The sequence below is a fragment of the Myiozetetes cayanensis genome, unplaced genomic scaffold, assembly GCF_022539395.1.
Source record: "Myiozetetes cayanensis isolate MyiCay16 unplaced genomic scaffold, myiCay2020 scf9, whole genome shotgun sequence".
NCBI lineage: Eukaryota > Metazoa > Chordata > Aves > Passeriformes > Tyrannidae > Myiozetetes > Myiozetetes cayanensis.
In genome coordinates, this window is record NW_026088185.1 from 14,762,955 (window position 1) to 14,782,362 (window position 19,408).

Here is a 19,408-nt window from a genome sequence, read left to right on the forward strand (position 1 = left end):
AAACTCGTTATGAGTACGTCTGATTCTTGTACTGTGTATCTCTCTGTGTGAGTATGCACAGTGACACGTGCCCTCTTACCTTTCTTGGGGAAAGAAAGCCTGTGTAGTACCTGAAATGACAAAAAGATTTTCAGAGTGAGAAGTCTATGTGGGAGTAGGAAGAGGATGAATTTAATAAGCCATGGACATTTTTCATTGTAAGTAATTCAAAATTACTGTTTTTTTTTTTTTTCTTTTAAAGGCAAAGGCGTTTCTTCATGTAATGTCATGCTTTTAGTGTTGTGTTTTGGGGTTTTTTTGTGGGGTTTTTTTGGTGCAGATACTTAATCTGATAGACTGTACAGGTCTTAGCTGGGTCAGTATTCAGAATTTTTTCATCCAAATATTTATTCTTCTTTTTAATAGATATAATGTTTTTTTAATGTAGAATAGTTTGTCAGTTATGTGGTTAAAAAGTACTTATTAGTTAATTTGCATAATTGTGAATTAATCTTATTTTAAAAAGCTGTAAGAAGTCATTAATTTTTATTGCTGGCTTTATTTTTTCTCCTAATCACAAACCTCATCACAATACAGGCTGCTGATTCTCCTCTGTCTTGTGCTCATTGTAGAAAAGACAGAGCTATTTTTAACATTTACACAGTCTAGATAGATGATTCCTCGTTCTGTGTGGTTTGGAGCTGAATCTGTAGAGGCTTTCATAATCATATTCTTTTATTTTTTTGTGGTTTGTTTGAATTTGATCACTGTAGCTGATTCCATGCATTGATAATGAAGGCTTGGGTTGCCTGATTCTCAGCATAAATTCACGCAGACTTCTACTTTGACAGTGCTCTGTGTTTCGGTACGCACGAAGATACAGAACTGAAATTGCTTTGCTTTCTTTACAAATGACTCAGAGTGTGCTTGTCCTTCCCTAAAATGTTGCCAGCGTGTGAAGGATTTTCAATGAGCAATGCAATAAGCCGGCATCTGGGAAGGTTTGAGGCTGCACTGGTCTAACAGTGTACTGTCACACAGATGATCAGGGCTGGAGCCAAGACTCTGTAGCACCGTAGATCATATTGGTCACATACTGGAAGTTTTGTTTATGTAACTTGGTTGCTGTTTAACCTGCGTAAATACTATTGCCATAATGTGGGGTGGACTTCCCAGTAGAGGTGAGTCTCTTTTTTTATCATTAAACTTCACTGAATTGCTTTGTGCTACGGCATTAAGTATTACATGTTTGGCATTATTTCTGTGTGCATGTCATTTCTGTTTTAGTTATTCCAGTGGAAAGGGTAACAAAAATGGCAATGCATATAATGCATCTTTTTCTTCTCTTCTTATTTCAGTATTAAAAGTAACTAAATATGTGGCAAGCTCCCTTTCCTTGCTTGCTGTTTGCAGAGGGCATCTTTCCAGTAGGTGACTTCCTATGCATTTTAAGTGTTTTTTGAATGTCAGTGATGCTGTGTTATTGTTGTAAAAAGAAGCTTATTAGCAGTGTGACTAAATATCTCTTACCATAACTTGCATTCCGGCTTGTTAATTCTCAAAGTGTAGTTACAATGATGTGTGAAACACAAGAGCTGTTGGGTTCTCCAGATAAACTAAGTAAGAGTAAAATAAATTGTATGCTGGATTTGACATCTTAGATATGTCTGTCATTGTTAATATTAAAAGTTATGACCTGTCATGCCCAGGATAGCTTCCAGTAATTCATTTGCACTGACAGCTTGCTTTGAGAGGGGTATAAAATTAGTGCTGCTTCTCCCTAACCAGTTAAATTTGAGATTTAGTGCAGCAAGTTTTATTTAAGGGAACAGATAGTGTGCTAAAGGTAGTCCGTGAAGTTCTAGTAGTAAATCTTTAAACCTGAAAGAAGCATTATCATAAACTAAACAGACTTTGTACCTATGTGTTTAAAAAAAGGGGTTTTTTTATTGAGAATTTCACCTATAGCAGAAGACAGAATTAGTTCAGCTGAGTTATTTATTAAGCATTTCTTTTCTGCTAATATGTTTAGTTTGTTAGGTGAGACCTGCTATGATTATATTTGCGTATGCTGACGGTATTTTTTTAAAATAAAACACGGAAAAGTGTTGAAAAATATTATTTAAATGTTTTCCTTGCTTACTGTAGAAATGTCTGTGCTTACTATGTAAAGACTGCTGTGGGTTTTTTTTTGGTTTGTGTTTTTTTTCTTCTTTTTTTATGAGGAACTAGGACAGCTCATGCTTTTTCCTGCTAAATATATTTATGAGGCAGCTGTTTTATAGCTTTCAACTCCAAAGTTATAGATAAGTGTGTATTTGTTTGACAGAAGATTCGAGAATTTCCATTTACTGCCAGTACATGTAAAGCTTGGCTAAGCAGACTGCATCAGGAGCATACACCATTTGTATTAGCCAATCTGTCTTTGCAAGTCCCAGGGCCACTATCTTGCTAGAAGCCACTGTGTGCTTTTGAAAGCATGAAATTAGTTTTATACTGAGCACATAGCTTCTCGTTTAGCAGTTCTTTTTATGGTAATGGTCAATTTATGGTTCAGTGCCAGAATTTTGGTGTTCTGTCAAAGCTGATAGCTTCTGCTAAGGTGTTCTTTGGAGATAAAGACAAACAAACAAAATCCAAAACAACAACCCCCCCCAAAAAAAAAATCCCCCAAAAATGCAGTTTGTTGTGGGGATCCTAAGGAGATGCTAATAAAGTTCTCCCCAATGACCCAACTACTGACATTTCTGATAGCAATTTGGAGTTAGTTTGTTGTAGTCTTTCAGATAACTTCGTTATTCATCTCATAAAATTATTAAATTCATTGCCATCTTTTTACACTTCATGAGTTTGGGGGGGGTAGGTTATGACATGGAAACTTTCTCTCGCTTGATGCTAATTTACCCTATGTGCTTATTTAATGATCAAGGGTAAAATACACTTGAAAAATGTACATGAACCACCCTAAACATTCATGAGAGATGATTTTTAGATAGTAACTTTAGAATACATTGCAAGCTTTGCTCTTGCTTAAAATCTGTAGAAGTCAAAATAAGTTATTCATAAATAACTTTGTAAAATGGTCTTTATTACATGTAGCTCATAAACTGATGAGCCAACTTTTTTACCTGTGTTTTGTTCTTGGAAGAGTTTGGTTATTTTTCTAACTCTGCCAGGTTTCTGACTGTTCCCTCACTAGCAGCTATGTTTAATGAAAGATTAGGTGGGTAACACTACTAGGTTTCACTTGGGTTACTTTGTCCAGCCTAACTTAATCTATCTTGTATAGTAGACAATTTAAAATTGCTTTTCTTTTAATCTAGGATGTCACAATTGTGACTTGATCCTGTAATAACCACTTTTAATGATCTGCTTCCTTGCTCAGTTGTGTCTGCAAGGGACAAAATTTGACATAGCATTTTGTGTGGAAGATGTAGTGGGCTCTAGATCTGGTGATGTTTCTTCTGTTAAGTGCTAAGGAGAGATCATGATCAGCTACTGATATGCCTTTCTGGGAAAAGAAGCTGCAGGTCATAGCTTCCAGAATTTTACTTAAGAAGCAGATGTAAGCTGGTGTACCAATCTTTCATTATTGCATCATCATGGAGGAGAAAGAGAAGTAGAAGCTATTCAGACTACTGCCTTTTGTCACACATGCTTGGAAGGTGCAGCAGAATATCACCAACAAAGCTCCTTTTTTGAAACCACATTGTTTGGATCTTCCTGTAGTCACACAATAGATGCAGACTGACAGCTTAAAAAAAATATATTGCTGTCATTTTAGGACCTTTGAATAAATTTGCTTGCTGTTCTTCAGTATGTGTTGAAAGGCTATCAGGCTGAAAATACTGTTACGAACATTTGGAAAACAACGTGTGACATGTCACTACCATAACATATAAAACATGTTTTATTTCTCTAAGTAGTTGAGCTGGAATGCCTTTCTTTGTCCTTTTATTCTTTTTGAGATTCTTTTTATCCATGTTTTTTATCTCTATGAATTGTGATTGTCACATTTCAGTCTGGTTAGTTCTTTGTTCCAAGAAGATGTTGTTTGCAAGGTGCTTTCAACTTCAAAGATCTTGCATCCTCTTCCAGGTCTTTCTTGCTTCATATTTTCCCTCCTGCCATTTCACATTGGCAGTTAAAGTGAGAGGCAAGATCTGGTGTGCTTGTTATGCTGGACAAAACTACTTCACTTCCTGGTATGGAGCTCTATTCTTTCTGTATCCATTCTGTAGCCATTTCTATATCAGGTTGTCAGTTATCACATGGCACCACAATTTTAATTTCTTCTCCTTTAGAAGACATAAGTGTTAATGTATGGTGATCTACACTTTGAGAGTGTTCAGGGGTAGCAGCCTCCCTACTACCAAGGTTACTTTACAAGGAGATTCTGAAGGAGAAGAGAACACTGGAAACTAAAAGGAAAAAAATATTGGGGAAGTGGTATGTTGTGAGCAATTCCATGTTGATCACCTGACTTTCAGATCCAGGTCTAACCAAACTCTTTGAGGAAATCTTGAGTTTGCCTTTTTTTTTTTTTTTTTTTTTTTTTTTTTTAAGCGAAGGTCACTGATGAATCCTGCCAGAGAAGCTGAGTACACTGAGAACTGTATTTCACTGTGGAAGTCCTATTGCTGGAGCTTTTCCCTGTCTTTAAGTTAAAGAGCCAGAGGTGTTCTGGAGGTCTCACCCAGAATGTTCAGCCAAAAAATTATGTCTTTTTTTTTCTTAAATATGCTTTCTGTTCTGTTGAATTCTGAGCAGCGCTCATAACATGACTTTGAAGGGAAAATTAACAGAGTAACTTCCTCTTTCACATATGCTTTTTGTTCCTGCAAGGATTTTTTTAAATTTATTTTTTATTTGGAAGTAAGGAAACCTGGGTACTTTTTGATCTCTGCAGGTGTAAGGAGAGTGCTTTTGTATTGACACCAGCAGCCCGGGCAGATGAAAGGCTAAATTCCTTGGCCTTGGGTAGGTTCAAGACCTACACTAAAAATACTTTTTGTCTGTGATTGGGCAATGCAGATCTTGGGATGAGATTAAGTCTTTTTAATACTCTGTGAACAGAGAAATACAGCTTCTTTAAGGACAGATTTTAAAATTGATATAGTGTATTGTAGGAGCTAACTTAGGCAAAGGATGTGACACTGAAAGCTCAGTGGACAAAACTTCCCAGTAGGGAACTTGTGAAACTCTCAGACTTTGGGCAGGAATTTGTGGTGTGATGGATTTGGTGACACCACTTGTTAATGTATTGTGTTTGCTCTGGATGATGTGTAAAATCTGTGTCCAGATCACCCGTGTCAGGGTGATTAAAGGATGTTTCCAGGTCAAGGGACTTCTGAGGTTATCATGGTATGTTCAATTTGGGATTTTTTGTTTGGTTTTGTTAGCTGTTCACATTGGTACACTTTATACCTTTGCTGAGCTAGAAGAAGAGACAGAGCAGGTCTCTAGTGTGCAAGTTTCACTTTTACTTGCTTCAAGCATTTTGTAAAGGCAGAAGTCAGAACATAGAGCCTGGAAGTTTGTAACCTCTGCCTGGGGGCCTCTATTTTCTTTCTTTAGGATATTTCATAGTAGTGGGTGGAGAGAGGAGAGGGAGATTCTAAGAAATCCGTGTGGGAAGTCATTAAAATTGTCCGTCTTTCTTCTCAAACTGGATTCAAAATTTTCACATATTTGCATCTCTTCTTGCTCAACCTGGGGTATTTGCAGTGATGACATCCTGAAATGCTTTGTGACTGAGCATTTAAATGTGAGCAGAAAGGGAGGGTTTTTTTTTTATCACCTGACCAAACTTAAATGGAACATACAAAAAATAAAGAGGTGAGGAAGATTTATGGGCTTTAGAGTGGCACATCTGGATAAAGAGTCACGGAAATCACTTCATCAAGAAAAAGCAGACTAGTTGGAAAGAACTGAAGATTATTGTTAGGAATTGCAATTAGTGTATTGTGGCCAGCTTTGTTAGTGGTATCATTTAAACCTGATTCATCTTTAGTAAGGTTAAATAGTGAAAATGGATCTATTAAGTAATCATTGTGGCAACCTCTTTTTAAGCAAACATAACCAGCACTTATCAGCTGTGAACCCAGGTTATTTTTGAAAATAAGATTTAAGCTTTTCAGTTACTTTGGCTGCTGAGCAGGGCAGAGACTTTCAGAAGAGTCAGAACTGGAACACCAGAATATTATTTGCTGGGGATTAAATCTTTGTGATAACATCCCTAGATTTTTTTTTTTTTGAAACATGATTATGAAGAATGCTTATATGAAAGAGGTGTAGTACCAGATTTGTTCTTGATAACTGTTGACAGAAACAAGGACAAATCTGGCAGAAACAAGTAAAAATATTGTTGTCCGTTTATTTTGTTTGTCAGTTGCAAACACTTACTCATTTTAATACTTCATCCTCTCTAACAAGTATTTCTCCTTCAAGGGGAAATTGTCTTTTTTTTTTTTTTTTTTTTTAATTTCATCCTTCCTCAAAACAAACAAGTCAACTTTGTTTTACAGATTACTTCAGATTACCTTTACAAAAAAAATTTAATATTTGTTTGACATTGTTCTGATAATTGTGTACTAGACTTCTACTCTAGGTATTATTGTCACTGCATGGTATCTATGCTGTCGATATCCTGTAGTTGAGAAAAAACTGGAAAATCAATGAAACTTAAAATCCAAGTCAGTAAAGTAATAATTTATCAGCAACTAATTCGTTAAATCTGTAACCTATATACATGCCTTGTAAGGAAATACCCATGATTATTTGGGTGACAAAACTATTTACTTAAATACTTGAAAAATTCTCAAATTTTAGAAGATTTTTGTTGCAAATACTCATTTTTTGGTATTTAAAGTGTTTCATGTTGTTTTGTTAATTAGTCCATTATAGACAGGAACAGGCTGTTGCTTATAAGTATACCCGAATACCCACTAGCAAAGAAGTAGTAAACATGTGAAAAGTATAATTTATGGAAAGATTAGTCTGGAATGTGTATCCAACTATTCAGCAGTTATGAACAAATTTTGGAATTGATGTGATTTCTTATGCTATTTGCTAAGCAAAGCTATATAATTTAAGATTTAGAAAACAGATCCTTGATTTGTAAACATCTGTCAGATAGTTTGATCAGCTTTTACACAAGACTGTCATGTTATTCACATCATGATATTTATTCATTGATCAAGCCCAGGTTTAAAGGTGTCTTCTGAGAAATGGCACAAGAATGAGATAGTGCAGTAATGGATAAAAGCTCCTGGGGATTTCCATGCTCTGAATGTGTTCTGCAACTTAAACACGTGGCTGCTCCCACTACTCTTTCATGCACATGCTCAGTAGTTGGAAAGATGTTAATAGGCTTGGTGGTGAAGAGGGAGAGATTTGGATTGGTGCTTAAAAATGATGTACCAGTTAACTCAAGAAGTAAATTAAAATAAGTGGAAAGAATTTGTGAGAGCAGAAGGCATTGTTGCATCCTGATGCATGAAATGAAACAGTGGCATGGCTGGAGTCAGGGTGTTCCAGACCTTTTAAGGACCAGCTAATCTAACGAGTGCTTTGTCTGAGACTTGAGTGGTGATTAATCACACACCTAAGGTTAAACATTTGTGTAAGAGTTCACAGATTGGGTATTGTTCATCAATAGGAGTTTGAATTGGAGCAGAAGAAAATACGATTTCTGACCATTGGAAACTCCATCCTAAAAATGGTTGTGTTAAATCAAGACTAAAAGTAACGCGTATTTTGGGGTGATAGGCCTAAAGACATACTATTGAGAAGATGCACACTGGATTTTGATAATTTTTTGTTGTGATTTTCACTTTCTGGCTGCTAGTTTGATCAATTCCCTTGTTTTCCTGTCTGCTGAACATGAAGCTAACGTGAGGTGTGCAGTGGTGCAGTACTCTGCCCCAGAAGGTGGGGGATGCTGAAGCATCTTAGGGTTTTGTCCCCCATCAACTGGGCTTGTAAACTGGAATTGAAGTTGATCAGAGATAAAGAGGCAAATGATTAGGCAGCATGAATTCTGTGGTGTATTTTGGAGGTTCTGTTCTGGTTTTTAATTTAAAAATTTTTTTGAAATCTAAGAAACCTTGTGGAGAAAAATTGAGGAAGTGTACAATTCTGAAGAAATGTACAAATGTTAATTTTAAAATACTTTGTGTTGCTTTGTATTTTTATAGCAAGAGACTGCTATTTTAATAAATATGGTATACTTTGTCTTTTTTTCTGTGTTTAGAAACATGATTTAGTATCCCAAAGTGAATTTTTTCATCAGAAGTCCATTTTATGTATAATAGGCATGTTATTAAATAAAAAACCAAAAGGCTAAAAGTAGCTTTATAAATAATATTTTTGTCAGATTATTTGATTTTCATTATTGTTTCAAGTATTAAGTTCCAGCCACCTTTACCAAAGCCTCCTTGAAGAGAAGCTTTGTTAGTTCTTTAATTATTGATGTAGGTTTTTTTGAGTGGTGACCTTGTTTATACAAGAAATACATTTGAAGGGCTGTTAATGTATTGAATACCTTGAATACCAAGCATCACTGAAATTCAAAGACCTGTTTGAAACTGAAATTATAGATTTCAATAGCATTTTATGTCAAGACTCCAGTACCAAAAGGAAAGAGCAGGTTTTAGTGGACAATGATCCTGTCTGCACAGTATTGCAGTGGACATCCAGCCTGGCCAAGACAGGATATGTTTGCAATCATAATGTGCTTATTTTTTGCTTAAATTCTTGGGAGGTGATGGAATGACAGACACATACTTTCTGTCTCAGAATAAATACAGTTATCTTTTCATCTTTTTACAGTTTTGCTTCAGAAATACTTGTTATTATTATCCAGACTTGAAATCAGTGGATGAATTGGGCAAATAAAGCTATCCATACTTTTGCAAGTATTTCTACTTTATACTGTTTTCCTCATCTGAAAACCTGGTGTTGCCTTGACAGATTGCGAGCACACTACCCTGGCTGCTTCAAGTCATCCCTTTGCGAGGTTGATGCAATGCATCAGAAGTATTTTAACTGCTTTAAATAACCAAGATAAGAATCCTAATCACAGAAATTGTCATTCATTAATTGAGTATCTACAGAGTGGAGAGTGGGAGTGTGTTGTTTCTGCTGGTTGCAGATTAGCAGTCTGTTCGACTGCTCCATCTCATCCATCCCGTACACAGGGTTATCATTCCCAGAACCGACAGCTGTGCACTGTGCAGAGGGAGCTCATCCAGCCCCTCTGACAGAGCATGTGCCTTGCTTGATCAACAGCGATCCCTCTGTGGCAAATGCATACTGCTGGAAAAACATTAGGAGTTGAGAAAGACCAGATGAGGTAGCCATGTAAAAGACAGGGAGCGTGCATGGAATCTGGATGAAAAATGTCAGGTTTTACTCTGTCTTGAGCAGTCAAAAACATGTAGCTAGAAATTACATATCCTAAAATATGTCAAAATAGCAGCTTTTAGTAGGCAGCTGAGTGATGATAAACTGCAAGAAACTGATGTGCTACTGTAAATATGCTACTTATCCTGAGATTGAAATCCCTTGACTCACTATATTATTTTCTAGACCATCTATTGCATGAACATGTCGTTTACTGCCTACATCTAATAGAGTTCTAGGGTCAGTAGAAATTGTTATGCAAACTCAAGGTTTCAGAAGTTACATAGTTGCTAGAACAACAACCAGTAACAGTGCAAACACACAGTGGAGGAGTCTTTGAGGAACCATAACCTTGTACAAACTTTTTTCCCCCCTTCTTTTCTTCTTTTCCCTTTGATCTTGTGCTGAATTCTAGTGGAAAATGACTGTACTGTTGTGGTGTGGAGCAATCAGCTGCCAGAGCAAAGTAAAGTCTGAAGGGACATCTACCAATTAACTGAAAATAATGAGAAAAATATTATTGTTACACTAATCAAAGCAAACTTGTTACCAAGAAATTTGGAAGTCAACAAATTTGTAAGCTATGTATGGTCTAGCCTGACACTTCTGGTATAAAGATGCAGAATCAGTGCATCCATGGGGGTTTATAGACTCTGAGGACTAAAGGAATCACCAAGCCTTATCTCTTCTACAATACTGGACAAAATAAGCATTAATTCCTTTAGTAGAAGAAATTGATTTCCTAAATATGCGAGTGTTTGCTGTTAAGTCCAATAAATCTGCAGTTGAACTAGAACACATTATTTAGAGACACATCCAAGTTCAATTTAAATACTAAAATAAATAAATAAACCTTTAACTTTGCAGTTAAGAACTGCATTCAACTGCCAATTTGAATTTTCTAATTATGAGGCAGGAGGTGTCTTTTCTTTCCTACTGTTAAAAAACCCCTATTATTAGATGTATTCTCATTTTAAAATGGCAAGGAATCTTGATTTGAAGTCCAGCACTGTTTGTATTAAGTATGCAATTACAAACAGAGATTGTGTAACATTTGAAAAGGTTATGTATTACTTTTTTAATAACATGATTTGCATCTGTGACCTCAGTGACTCTGATGAATGAGAATGGCAACTTTGCCTCCTCAGAAGTGGATTATCGTGTCCTGGTTTTTTAAAGTCTGCACAACATACTCTGAACTGTAACAAATACTCTTTCAGACAGGTCCAAGTTCATAAAGCTCTCTTTCTTTGCATCAAGTTAGAAGCGTGATACCAATACTTGTCAAGAGTTTTCTGGACCTCTGCTGTCTTTTCCTCTCCTCCAGTTATTTTCAGCTGGCAGGATGAAGATTTTCTCTGAGTACTTGTGAAATGAGAGTTGTTTTCCAGGTCAAATTCCTTGCTTATGGTATGGAGTGCTTGTTTTGCTCCTCTGTGGAGGTTGGCCTCCATTTCTAGAACCGTATTTTAAATACTAAAAGGTATCTGTATATAGCAGCTGTTTGTCTGCTTCTTACTACCATCTGGGATGTGCAGTGAACTTTGCCACTCAAGGTATTTTACCAATTTTTTAAAAACATAATATCTTAAATTAGCTTGATACCTATGTAGAGATTGAATTGGCATAGTTTTAGTCTGAATTTTTTTACATAATGTGTGCTTATCATGCCACCTAATTATCTTGGATTAGTTTCAAAGACTTTCATTTATCTAAAGCATACCTTCAGTGAAGACTTAGAAAATGGGGAATACAGAATCTTTTGTTTCTTAATCAGCTTGTAAAGACACTGTGTATATGATTTATCTGGCAAGATGTTTCCTTACAGTTTTACCTAAGTTTTGGGACAAGAATATCTGTAATCTAACCTGGTAAATAATTTTGTTGAGTGTCTGTATTTTTCAGTACACTCATACTAGTGTCTGACAGGCATGCTAATTAGCTATTGTGTTCTTCCCACTTCATTGGTATTGTTTGGAGACAATATCATGCAGTGTTATATTCAGACATGTTTTGGCATGTTTTTGACTCTTTTTGAGCATACATCCATCTATTCACAAAAACTTCTTTCTGTAGTTTGTGGTAAGAGTGGAAAGGATAGCACACTAATTTATTTGAACAACTAATTCCATGCTGTTTTAACATTTTACTTAGAGTAAAATGCTTACAGTGTAGTTGCACAAAACTGTCTTGACAAGATGTACTGTTGCTCTTAAGCCTGTGACTGTAATACATAATACTAATCTTTCTAATACCTTGCAAGCTTGTGTTCTGACTCCAAAGATTGTGCTGCCAGAGGATGGCTTTTTATTTTTTCTTGATGCTAAGCTTTCTTCCACAGAAGTGAAGTGAAAAAGCTCTATGAATTTAAGTATTGTTTGGAATTAACTTCTGCAATTTGCTTGAAACTTGACATTTATCTAAGCTCTTCTCACTTCTGCATTGGGATAACCCCTGATCCATATGTGTACCTGTACTGTGAGAGTTCTATCCATTAATAAATCCAAAACTATGTTGCAATTTGTTTTGGTTTTTTTTTTTAAGAACTGAAAGTCACCACATGGTTTGAATTAAAGAAGATTATACATTATATTGTAGCAGTATCTAAAGTGGGAATGCTCAAACTAAAACAGAAGTAGAGTTCTGTTCAGCACATCACTGAATGTCTGGGAAGGCTGGTCACTCCTGAATTCCCTGATTTTTTTCCTTGCTGTGTAAGCCTTTCCTCTACTTACCCCTACTAAAGTTGTTACCTCAGGTCAGTTGCTTACTTTTTCTAAAATCTCATCTCTACATTCTTGTAGTTGAAATTTTATGTAATCACATGGTAGTATTTTCTCTCTTTCTTAGATTTTTCTTTTAGAGTCAGAGTTTATACTTGATTTTTCTCTACAGCAAAGTAAAAATCTGGTGTGCTTTTCTGTGACTTATGTTCCTTTAGCTGCAAAGTTAACTAACGTGTATAAAAGTTTGACATTTTTTAAACAAGTGACTGTTATTTTTTGTGGACCTTTTGTTACAGAAGTTGCTAGCAACTGCTGAGCAAAAATACTTCTTTTTTTTTTTTTTTGTAAATAAAATGTTTATAGAATATGAGAAGTTGGAAGGAAAATATTTTCATCTAATTTAGTGAACTTGGATTGGTTTCTCTAAAATGACAACACTTGGAAGTGTTTTTCCTCTTTTGTCATCCATCAGAGACATGTACATCTGAGATTTCTGATCTTTGGCTTAAACTGCTGTTAAGTTTTCATTATAAATATGCCACCTACTGGAGCAAAAGGCCCATCAGCAAATATTTATTAATGTTATCTTCTCCCAGACACATTTGCATAGTAATTTCTTGCTAGATTCCTGTGCTTCTGGTTGTCAAATCTACACTGCTTCTTGTCAGCCTCACCATAGGGTATGAAAATGGTAATAAGAATTGGAGGGGATATGGAGCATGAAGGCTTAATAAAATTACTTTGGAAAAAAAAGAAAAGAAGAATTGATATACTGAATTATAATGAAAAATACCTGCCTGGAATTAATGCCCAGTCAGGGAATCTTGCATACATAGGTACTCTAAGCCTTGATTTCAGGATGAAAAATATCGCATAATTGTTCAATATGGCCTTGTAGCAAAAAGAAATTTTAAACAAGATTTTAGATTATGTTGTGGTTTTTAGTTGTTTTTAAAAGAAATCTTCAGCCTCATCTTGGCGTAGGATTAGTCATGATCATCTTTACAAATGAGGCATTGTCCTTGGAGCTTCTTGTCTTTATTAGTAATTAAATGAATGATTATTTATATTGCAGATATTGTCTTAAGAGTTCTATTGTGCTAGACTTGTACAGAATTATGAAAAGACTTATCCCCAAAATTTTTCGATCTGCTTTGAAACATAGGGAATGAAGACAGTAGAGCAAATGGGAAGGATAGGATTATCTGGAAAATATCACTCTGCTAAACTCAAATGATTTTCTTGATGTTTCTCATGAAAGTGAATGCTTGTTTTGGCAATGCTTGATTATACCATAGTAGAAAAAAAGCTAATATATGAACAAGAACAAGCATAATGGCTTTCTGAAGATCACTCTGTTTTGCCTTAAATTAAATCTGTGTGTTCCTGTAGGACAATCTTCGGTTTGGTCAGGGTTGTCTTTTTGTCTTTTTTTTTTTTTTTTTTCAATTTGGCTAAACATGATGTAGCTATAAAAATTTGGTACTGTTGTTACACAAGTTGCTAGTTTCTTGCAAGTAAAACTCAGCCATGAGGGCATTTGCTTTTGAAAAGGAAGAATGAATCAATGAACCACCCTCAGAAAATGAGTCTGGCGAGCTATGAAGAAGGAGATAAGAAGAAATCAAAGACATCCTAAATCCCTAACTGAGGTTGTGCTGCACAAGCCCAGGTTTGCAGCAATCCAGCTCCAGGTCCTCAATGGTAAATGCAGGGAATTCAGATTTTATCCCTGCTAAATCTGTTATACTTCAATAGAAGTATAAACATGCAATTGCATAAATTTTGAGGTTTTAACACAGATTATACCTCTGTCTGCTGCTCACCATAATCAGTATTCTTGTACACTACCTGTTCATTCTTTTCAGCTGTCAAATGCTGTTAAACTGTGTTTTGATCTGGACATGTTGGGATGGTATTAAATAAATATTTAATTTATTATAGATAAATAGAATGTAAGTACCTATGATAGACTGTCAAGGAAGTTGGAGCGACCACTGATGGGCCTACATGGCATGTCTGAGATGGCACAGTAATTGGAAGGAGGTAATAGCAGGATGCTTTTCTTCAAATTTGGCACCTATTTATCTGTGCCTAGGGGGGAAAATTGAATTTCTTAGTCTTAGATGTTTATTGCATAAATTCTCTTTTCAGTTCTTTATTTGATAATTAAATGACCAACTTCATATTGCTGGAAAGAAAGGAAATTTATTAATTTCCTTCAGTATTGCTATTGAAGGAAATTTAGGCTTTATGTTGAGTGGTTCTGCTTAGGAAAAATATAAATGACTTCTTTTTCTTTGGTAGGCAGTGGAGTGTAGTCTTCTCTGATTTTTTGGAACAGGCCAGCGTATATGTCTGGCATCACTCCAGGTGGTGAGCACTTGGAGTGAGCTGGGACTGTGCTTCAGGAAACATGCTGCTTGCAGGAACAGTGCACACATTTCCATTGGCTGGAAAAGTAGGAACATCAGCTGGAGTCATTAATACTGTTGTCTTTAGGGGTGACTGTAGCTGATCTGCCTACTTTCCCAGAATGGGACACTGAAGCCAGTAAATAAGGCAGTAAAATATTTTACACCTCATAAATTTCATAAACCAAAAGAAAATAATATCCAAACAGTTCTAAGTCACAGTTGTTCCAAAAGTTAAGAGATTGAGGTCATATAGAAAGGACAAGGATAAGAAAAACCCCTGCTATTTTTATAGGAGGAGGTAAAGATTGTATCTCAGGAAACTTCTGAAATGCTTTTAAACACTTCAATAATGAAAAAAGCAGAAAAGGGAAGTAAATCCTAAGCAACATCTGACAGTGAAAACACTTAAAGTACATGAATGTAACTCAGTGAAATAACTGGCTACAAGAACATATCCCAAGGAAATACTCAAAATAAGCACAGTACAGCATTAACGAACAGAAATATAAAAAAAATCAAGTTCTGCATGCAGTTTTATGGGCATATGGAAGTGATTCAAGGCCCATTTCTTCATAACTAGGCTTTTAAGGATAAAATAACTTTATCTGTTACTAAAACTTATTCAAAACATGATCTGATTTTTTTCAGAATGATTTGGTTATTAGTCTTTTGTCTAATGGGTTACATCAGCTGTGTTTCATTTTATAGTCTTTTATAGGGATATATGTGCTTCTATGTAGTATACACACATGTAGAATTAAAAAATAACTAAAGATGATTCCAGAGTACTAAATTGAGGTGGGCAGAGAAGTGCTGTACTTGTCATCTAAGCAATGATAAATTATTTCAGTGGATTGCAATTAATTTAGAGTTGCGTGTATTCATGATGACAGCATAAATTATTTGGTTCTTATTTCAGTTTATTTCCTGTTATGCCTAAGCAGAGGAAATGTACTTTGGGGTGTGCGAAATTCAGGACCACAGAATCTAGCAAGAGTGGAAAAGAAAAGCTCGTTGAAGTCACTGAGAGATTTGCAATACCTGGATGTCTTTCATAGAATATTGGTGACCTCTCAACTACAACTGTTTAAAAATATGGCAATCTTTTTGTAACATTAGCATAAACTACTAAAAAAATTGAAATTTCTGGAGGAACATCTGAAAGTGTTTTGGAAGTCAAAGGCCCAAACTTTTGACTCCCACAAATAATGATGTTTTTCTAGGGTAACCTCAAAATAAGCAGGTTTGTTTCCCAATTATATGTTGTAGCCATAAATAAAACTATAATTTTATTTGTCTGCCAACCAAGAAGAATTGTTTGATAGCTATTTTTTGGTTGTTCATGTGTAAGCTAAACAAGTGTGCATAAAATTACAATATGACATTATATGCTCCTTATCACTGTCATAGCAAATGACCTTAGAATTACTTGGAGATATTTGGAGTATTTTTGGCAGTTCTTCACCCTTATGTACAGGAGGAAATTACAATGAAGGTTTTATGTAGTAGAACCATAAAAGTATAGAATGAGTTTTATTGTGGTGGGGGGCCTTAGGTATAAAAAATTTGAGTGTGTCTGTGTCTTGTGCTTGTGGCATTGTGGTGGTTTGGGGTTGTTTGGTTTTTTTCAGCCTTGTAACATTTATGGCCCTCGTCAACCATTGAAATCACTTCCACTTTTGTCAACTGAGAATGATGATTTGGCTGTGGTTTGTCAGCACCTTGGCTGAGGTTCAGGCTCATATGCCATTAGAAAAACTCCTTCCAGAAAATATTCCTAGTGAACAAAGATGGCTTCAGCTGCAGGAATGGATATTGCTGATCATTTTTGTGGTGTCTTTATATGCTGAAGAACTAGGATGGTCCTTAGCTGCATTTGTAAAGGCAGTGACTGCCTTCCTTGTTTAGTATGTTAGATAAAGGCTTTCCACATCTGTTCAAATGCAATAGACTGCAAAACTTCTCTCCTCACGTGAAATGACCTGTGCCTAGATGATAACCCTGGGTTTCCCACGCTGCCAAATTAAACCTGTATATCCAGTCCTGTGAGTTGAATTTTCTGTCTAGATGATTTATTTTGAATAGGTATTTTAACAGTCTGTGCTGTTCACAAACCAACCTCTTTCGTTTTTTCTTTTGTCTTTTTCAAATGTAACAGTTAAGCACCACAGTGAAAACAGAGGCTAGGTAGGCCAATTTGCATCCATGGCAGGTGTTAGTGTCTATCCCTCAAATGTTTTTTCTGGTGTATCATCAAGCTCAGCCTAGCAGTGTCTGTTTAAAGGTGTGCACCTGATAAGCATTCACTCTGTGCTGGCATTGCTGATACTTAGTCCTTTATAGGGAGTACTACTGTTCTGAGTTTATTAAAGATGAGCTACTCGTGTTTGCATGGTTGGCTTGTATTTTGAACATAGTTGCCTTCAGATACTCACTGATCCTCAGTTATCTTCTCAACTTAGCAACTGATCTTAGCAAAGAATCACCACTTGCGAAATTAGACCTGTGATAAAATGTTTCAATGCAGCTGTCATCGTTTCCCTTCACGAACCCTGACCTGAATCACTCCATTTATCATACAAAAGTATTGTGCATGGCTAAGTGTTTACACAAGAACAAACTACCATTGTTAATTAGTTTCTAAATTCTGGCACTCTGAGGTGAACTTGCAAATCCTTGTGCCCCACATCTAGAACCCTGCATTTCAGCCTCTGAGATTTCTGAGAGATTTGCAAAACTGCCTATTGCTAATCTGCTTTCTACTGAGCATGCTTCTCAGAAGATTCCTGTGGCTCTCTTCTTTTATCCAGTAGAGTCTTGAAACAGTTTCTCCTCCAGAAATGTGTTCCTGATTTCCCTGTTCAAGATGGTAGTCTGCAAAGAATTGAGTTGAAGAGCTTCAAACTTCTACTTTTAGCCAGACTGGACTGTCTTTAAACACGTGTGGAAAACATTATGGTTGAATTGGGTCCCGAATTTTGAGTCAATTGCTATATTCATTTGTGATAGACTACAATAGCTACTAATATGATAATCTTATCTGATAAATGTGATGCCACAGGGCACGGTAGCTTACAATATGGGTTTAAAAACTCCTGAGTGTCTTGCGTTTCATCTGTTAACATGCAGTATGCTTCTTTGATTTTTTGTTCTAAATGCTGTGCTTCAGGTTAGAGCAGCATGGGGTAAAAAATGGATTGACTGAAAACCTTTTGAAGATTCATATCAACAATATGGATATTAAAGTTAACAAAACCAGGAAAACTCAAGGTAAACTTGTGTGATAGTTCATCTTATACCTAACAGCTTAATGGTTAAAGACATTGGGATACATTTGGGTTTCAGCAAGGACTTAGTCTGGCAAGGTGTTATTTGCAATCCAACAGAGCACTTGAGAACTTAATTTTTTTTAACTGTCCTGAAGATTTGTGATTAAATATGGGTTTTTCTTCAGTGAGTTTATCAAGATTCTATTTATATTTATTTACCACAGTTGCTTAAAATAAAGAAAGGCTAAAGTAGTAGACTGAAATTCTACAGGAACATAGAAGATTTTTAATATTTAACAAACCTTGACTTGTATTAGTGTCTAAATGTATTGGCAGGATACTCCAGGCAATATTTTCTCTCTTCAGCTGCGTTCCAGTTTTGAAATGAGATGACAAAACTTTTGGCTTTTATCACCTAATTGGTTTCTAAACCTAAAGGTTTATTTATCCTCACTGTATGCAATCTTATTACATTGAATAATTTTCAAAAGAAAGAATGGAACTTCAGTGTTGAAGTTTGCATTTTATATTGAAATAACAAATGTTGTGAAGTAGGTAACATTGCTGTGTGCTGCTTTTGTCATTGCACCTATGAAAAGATACACCAAAATCTACAGTGTGAGAAATTGTTTCCACATTTTCTAGACTATTTCCTAGTCACCCTCTTTTATCAATAGATAGCATTGACATTTATTAAAACTATACATTTGTTAGAGTAACAGCTTCCCTCCCCCCTTTCCTTTGAACCACAAACATTTGTAAGGCCTTGAATCCTTACAATACTAGGTGCACCTTTTTGAGGGGAATTTCATTTAGTTAATAAAAATTTACTTACTTTATGATATGAAATTTAACTCTTTATTTCTGCAGTATTAATATAGTCAGTTAAGGCATGACTGATGAGAATTACATAGCATTTAGAAACTTTCTTTGCTCTTATTCCTAAAAAAGTCTACAACAACACATGAATCCAGATTAAAATTGGTGTACTACACCTATTAATGTGTTAAAGAATAATCTTTTCAAATTATAGGGGTTTTTCAGTTAAAGGTCATATCCAGGTAGGTTATCATAAAGATCTGAGTAGTTCAGTGTTGCAGTGTTTTTCAGTAGTTTACTACTTGGGAGCTAAAGGGTTCTGAATAGTACTAATCTACTTAATTATCACCTACATTTGAGGTACAATTATCAATAGGATATTTCCATTCATTTACCATCTTGATAGATCTAAGATTGAGAGTTTCAGAAATCATAGGTTTGTCATTTTCCCCAGACAGCATATGTAATATGTGCACATCTCTCTGAATCAGAACAAATAGCTGAATTACTTCCATAATTCTTTATGAAACAAATTCATAACATAATCTTTTATACAATTTCTGTGGTGTTCAAATGGGTTTTGGGGGATTTTTCCCCTTGCAGTTGTTGAAAGTCAGTTTCTTCCTGCATAAAACATGACTGTTGCTTTTATCACATTTTGTTTATATAGGAATGTATATAATGGGAATTTATGCATATGCTTTATTCTGTGATTGAATTTGAATGTCCAAAGATCATTGGTATACATTGTGTAGCACATTTTTCTGAATTCTTTTACAAACACTTAAGTAAA

The 19,408-nt window shown here is 35.5% G+C and overlaps 1 protein-coding gene across 6 annotated transcripts in view; it reads left to right on the plus strand.

The window, feature by feature from the left end:
* ZNF385B (zinc finger protein 385B) overlaps nt 1-19,408 on the plus strand; it is a 167,720-nt gene that overhangs the window by 39,407 nt on the left and 108,905 nt on the right. The window contains exon 1 of one of the 6 annotated variants that reach the window (XM_050339972.1): nt 857-1,160. The exons of the other annotated variants lie outside the window; for them this stretch is intronic. Coding sequence (XP_050195929.1) covers nt 1,136-1,160 — 25 coding nt within the window. The 5' untranslated portion in view covers nt 857-1,135. Of the gene's footprint in view, nt 1-856; nt 1,161-19,408 lie in introns of those variants that run through there. 6 annotated transcript variants of the gene reach the window in all.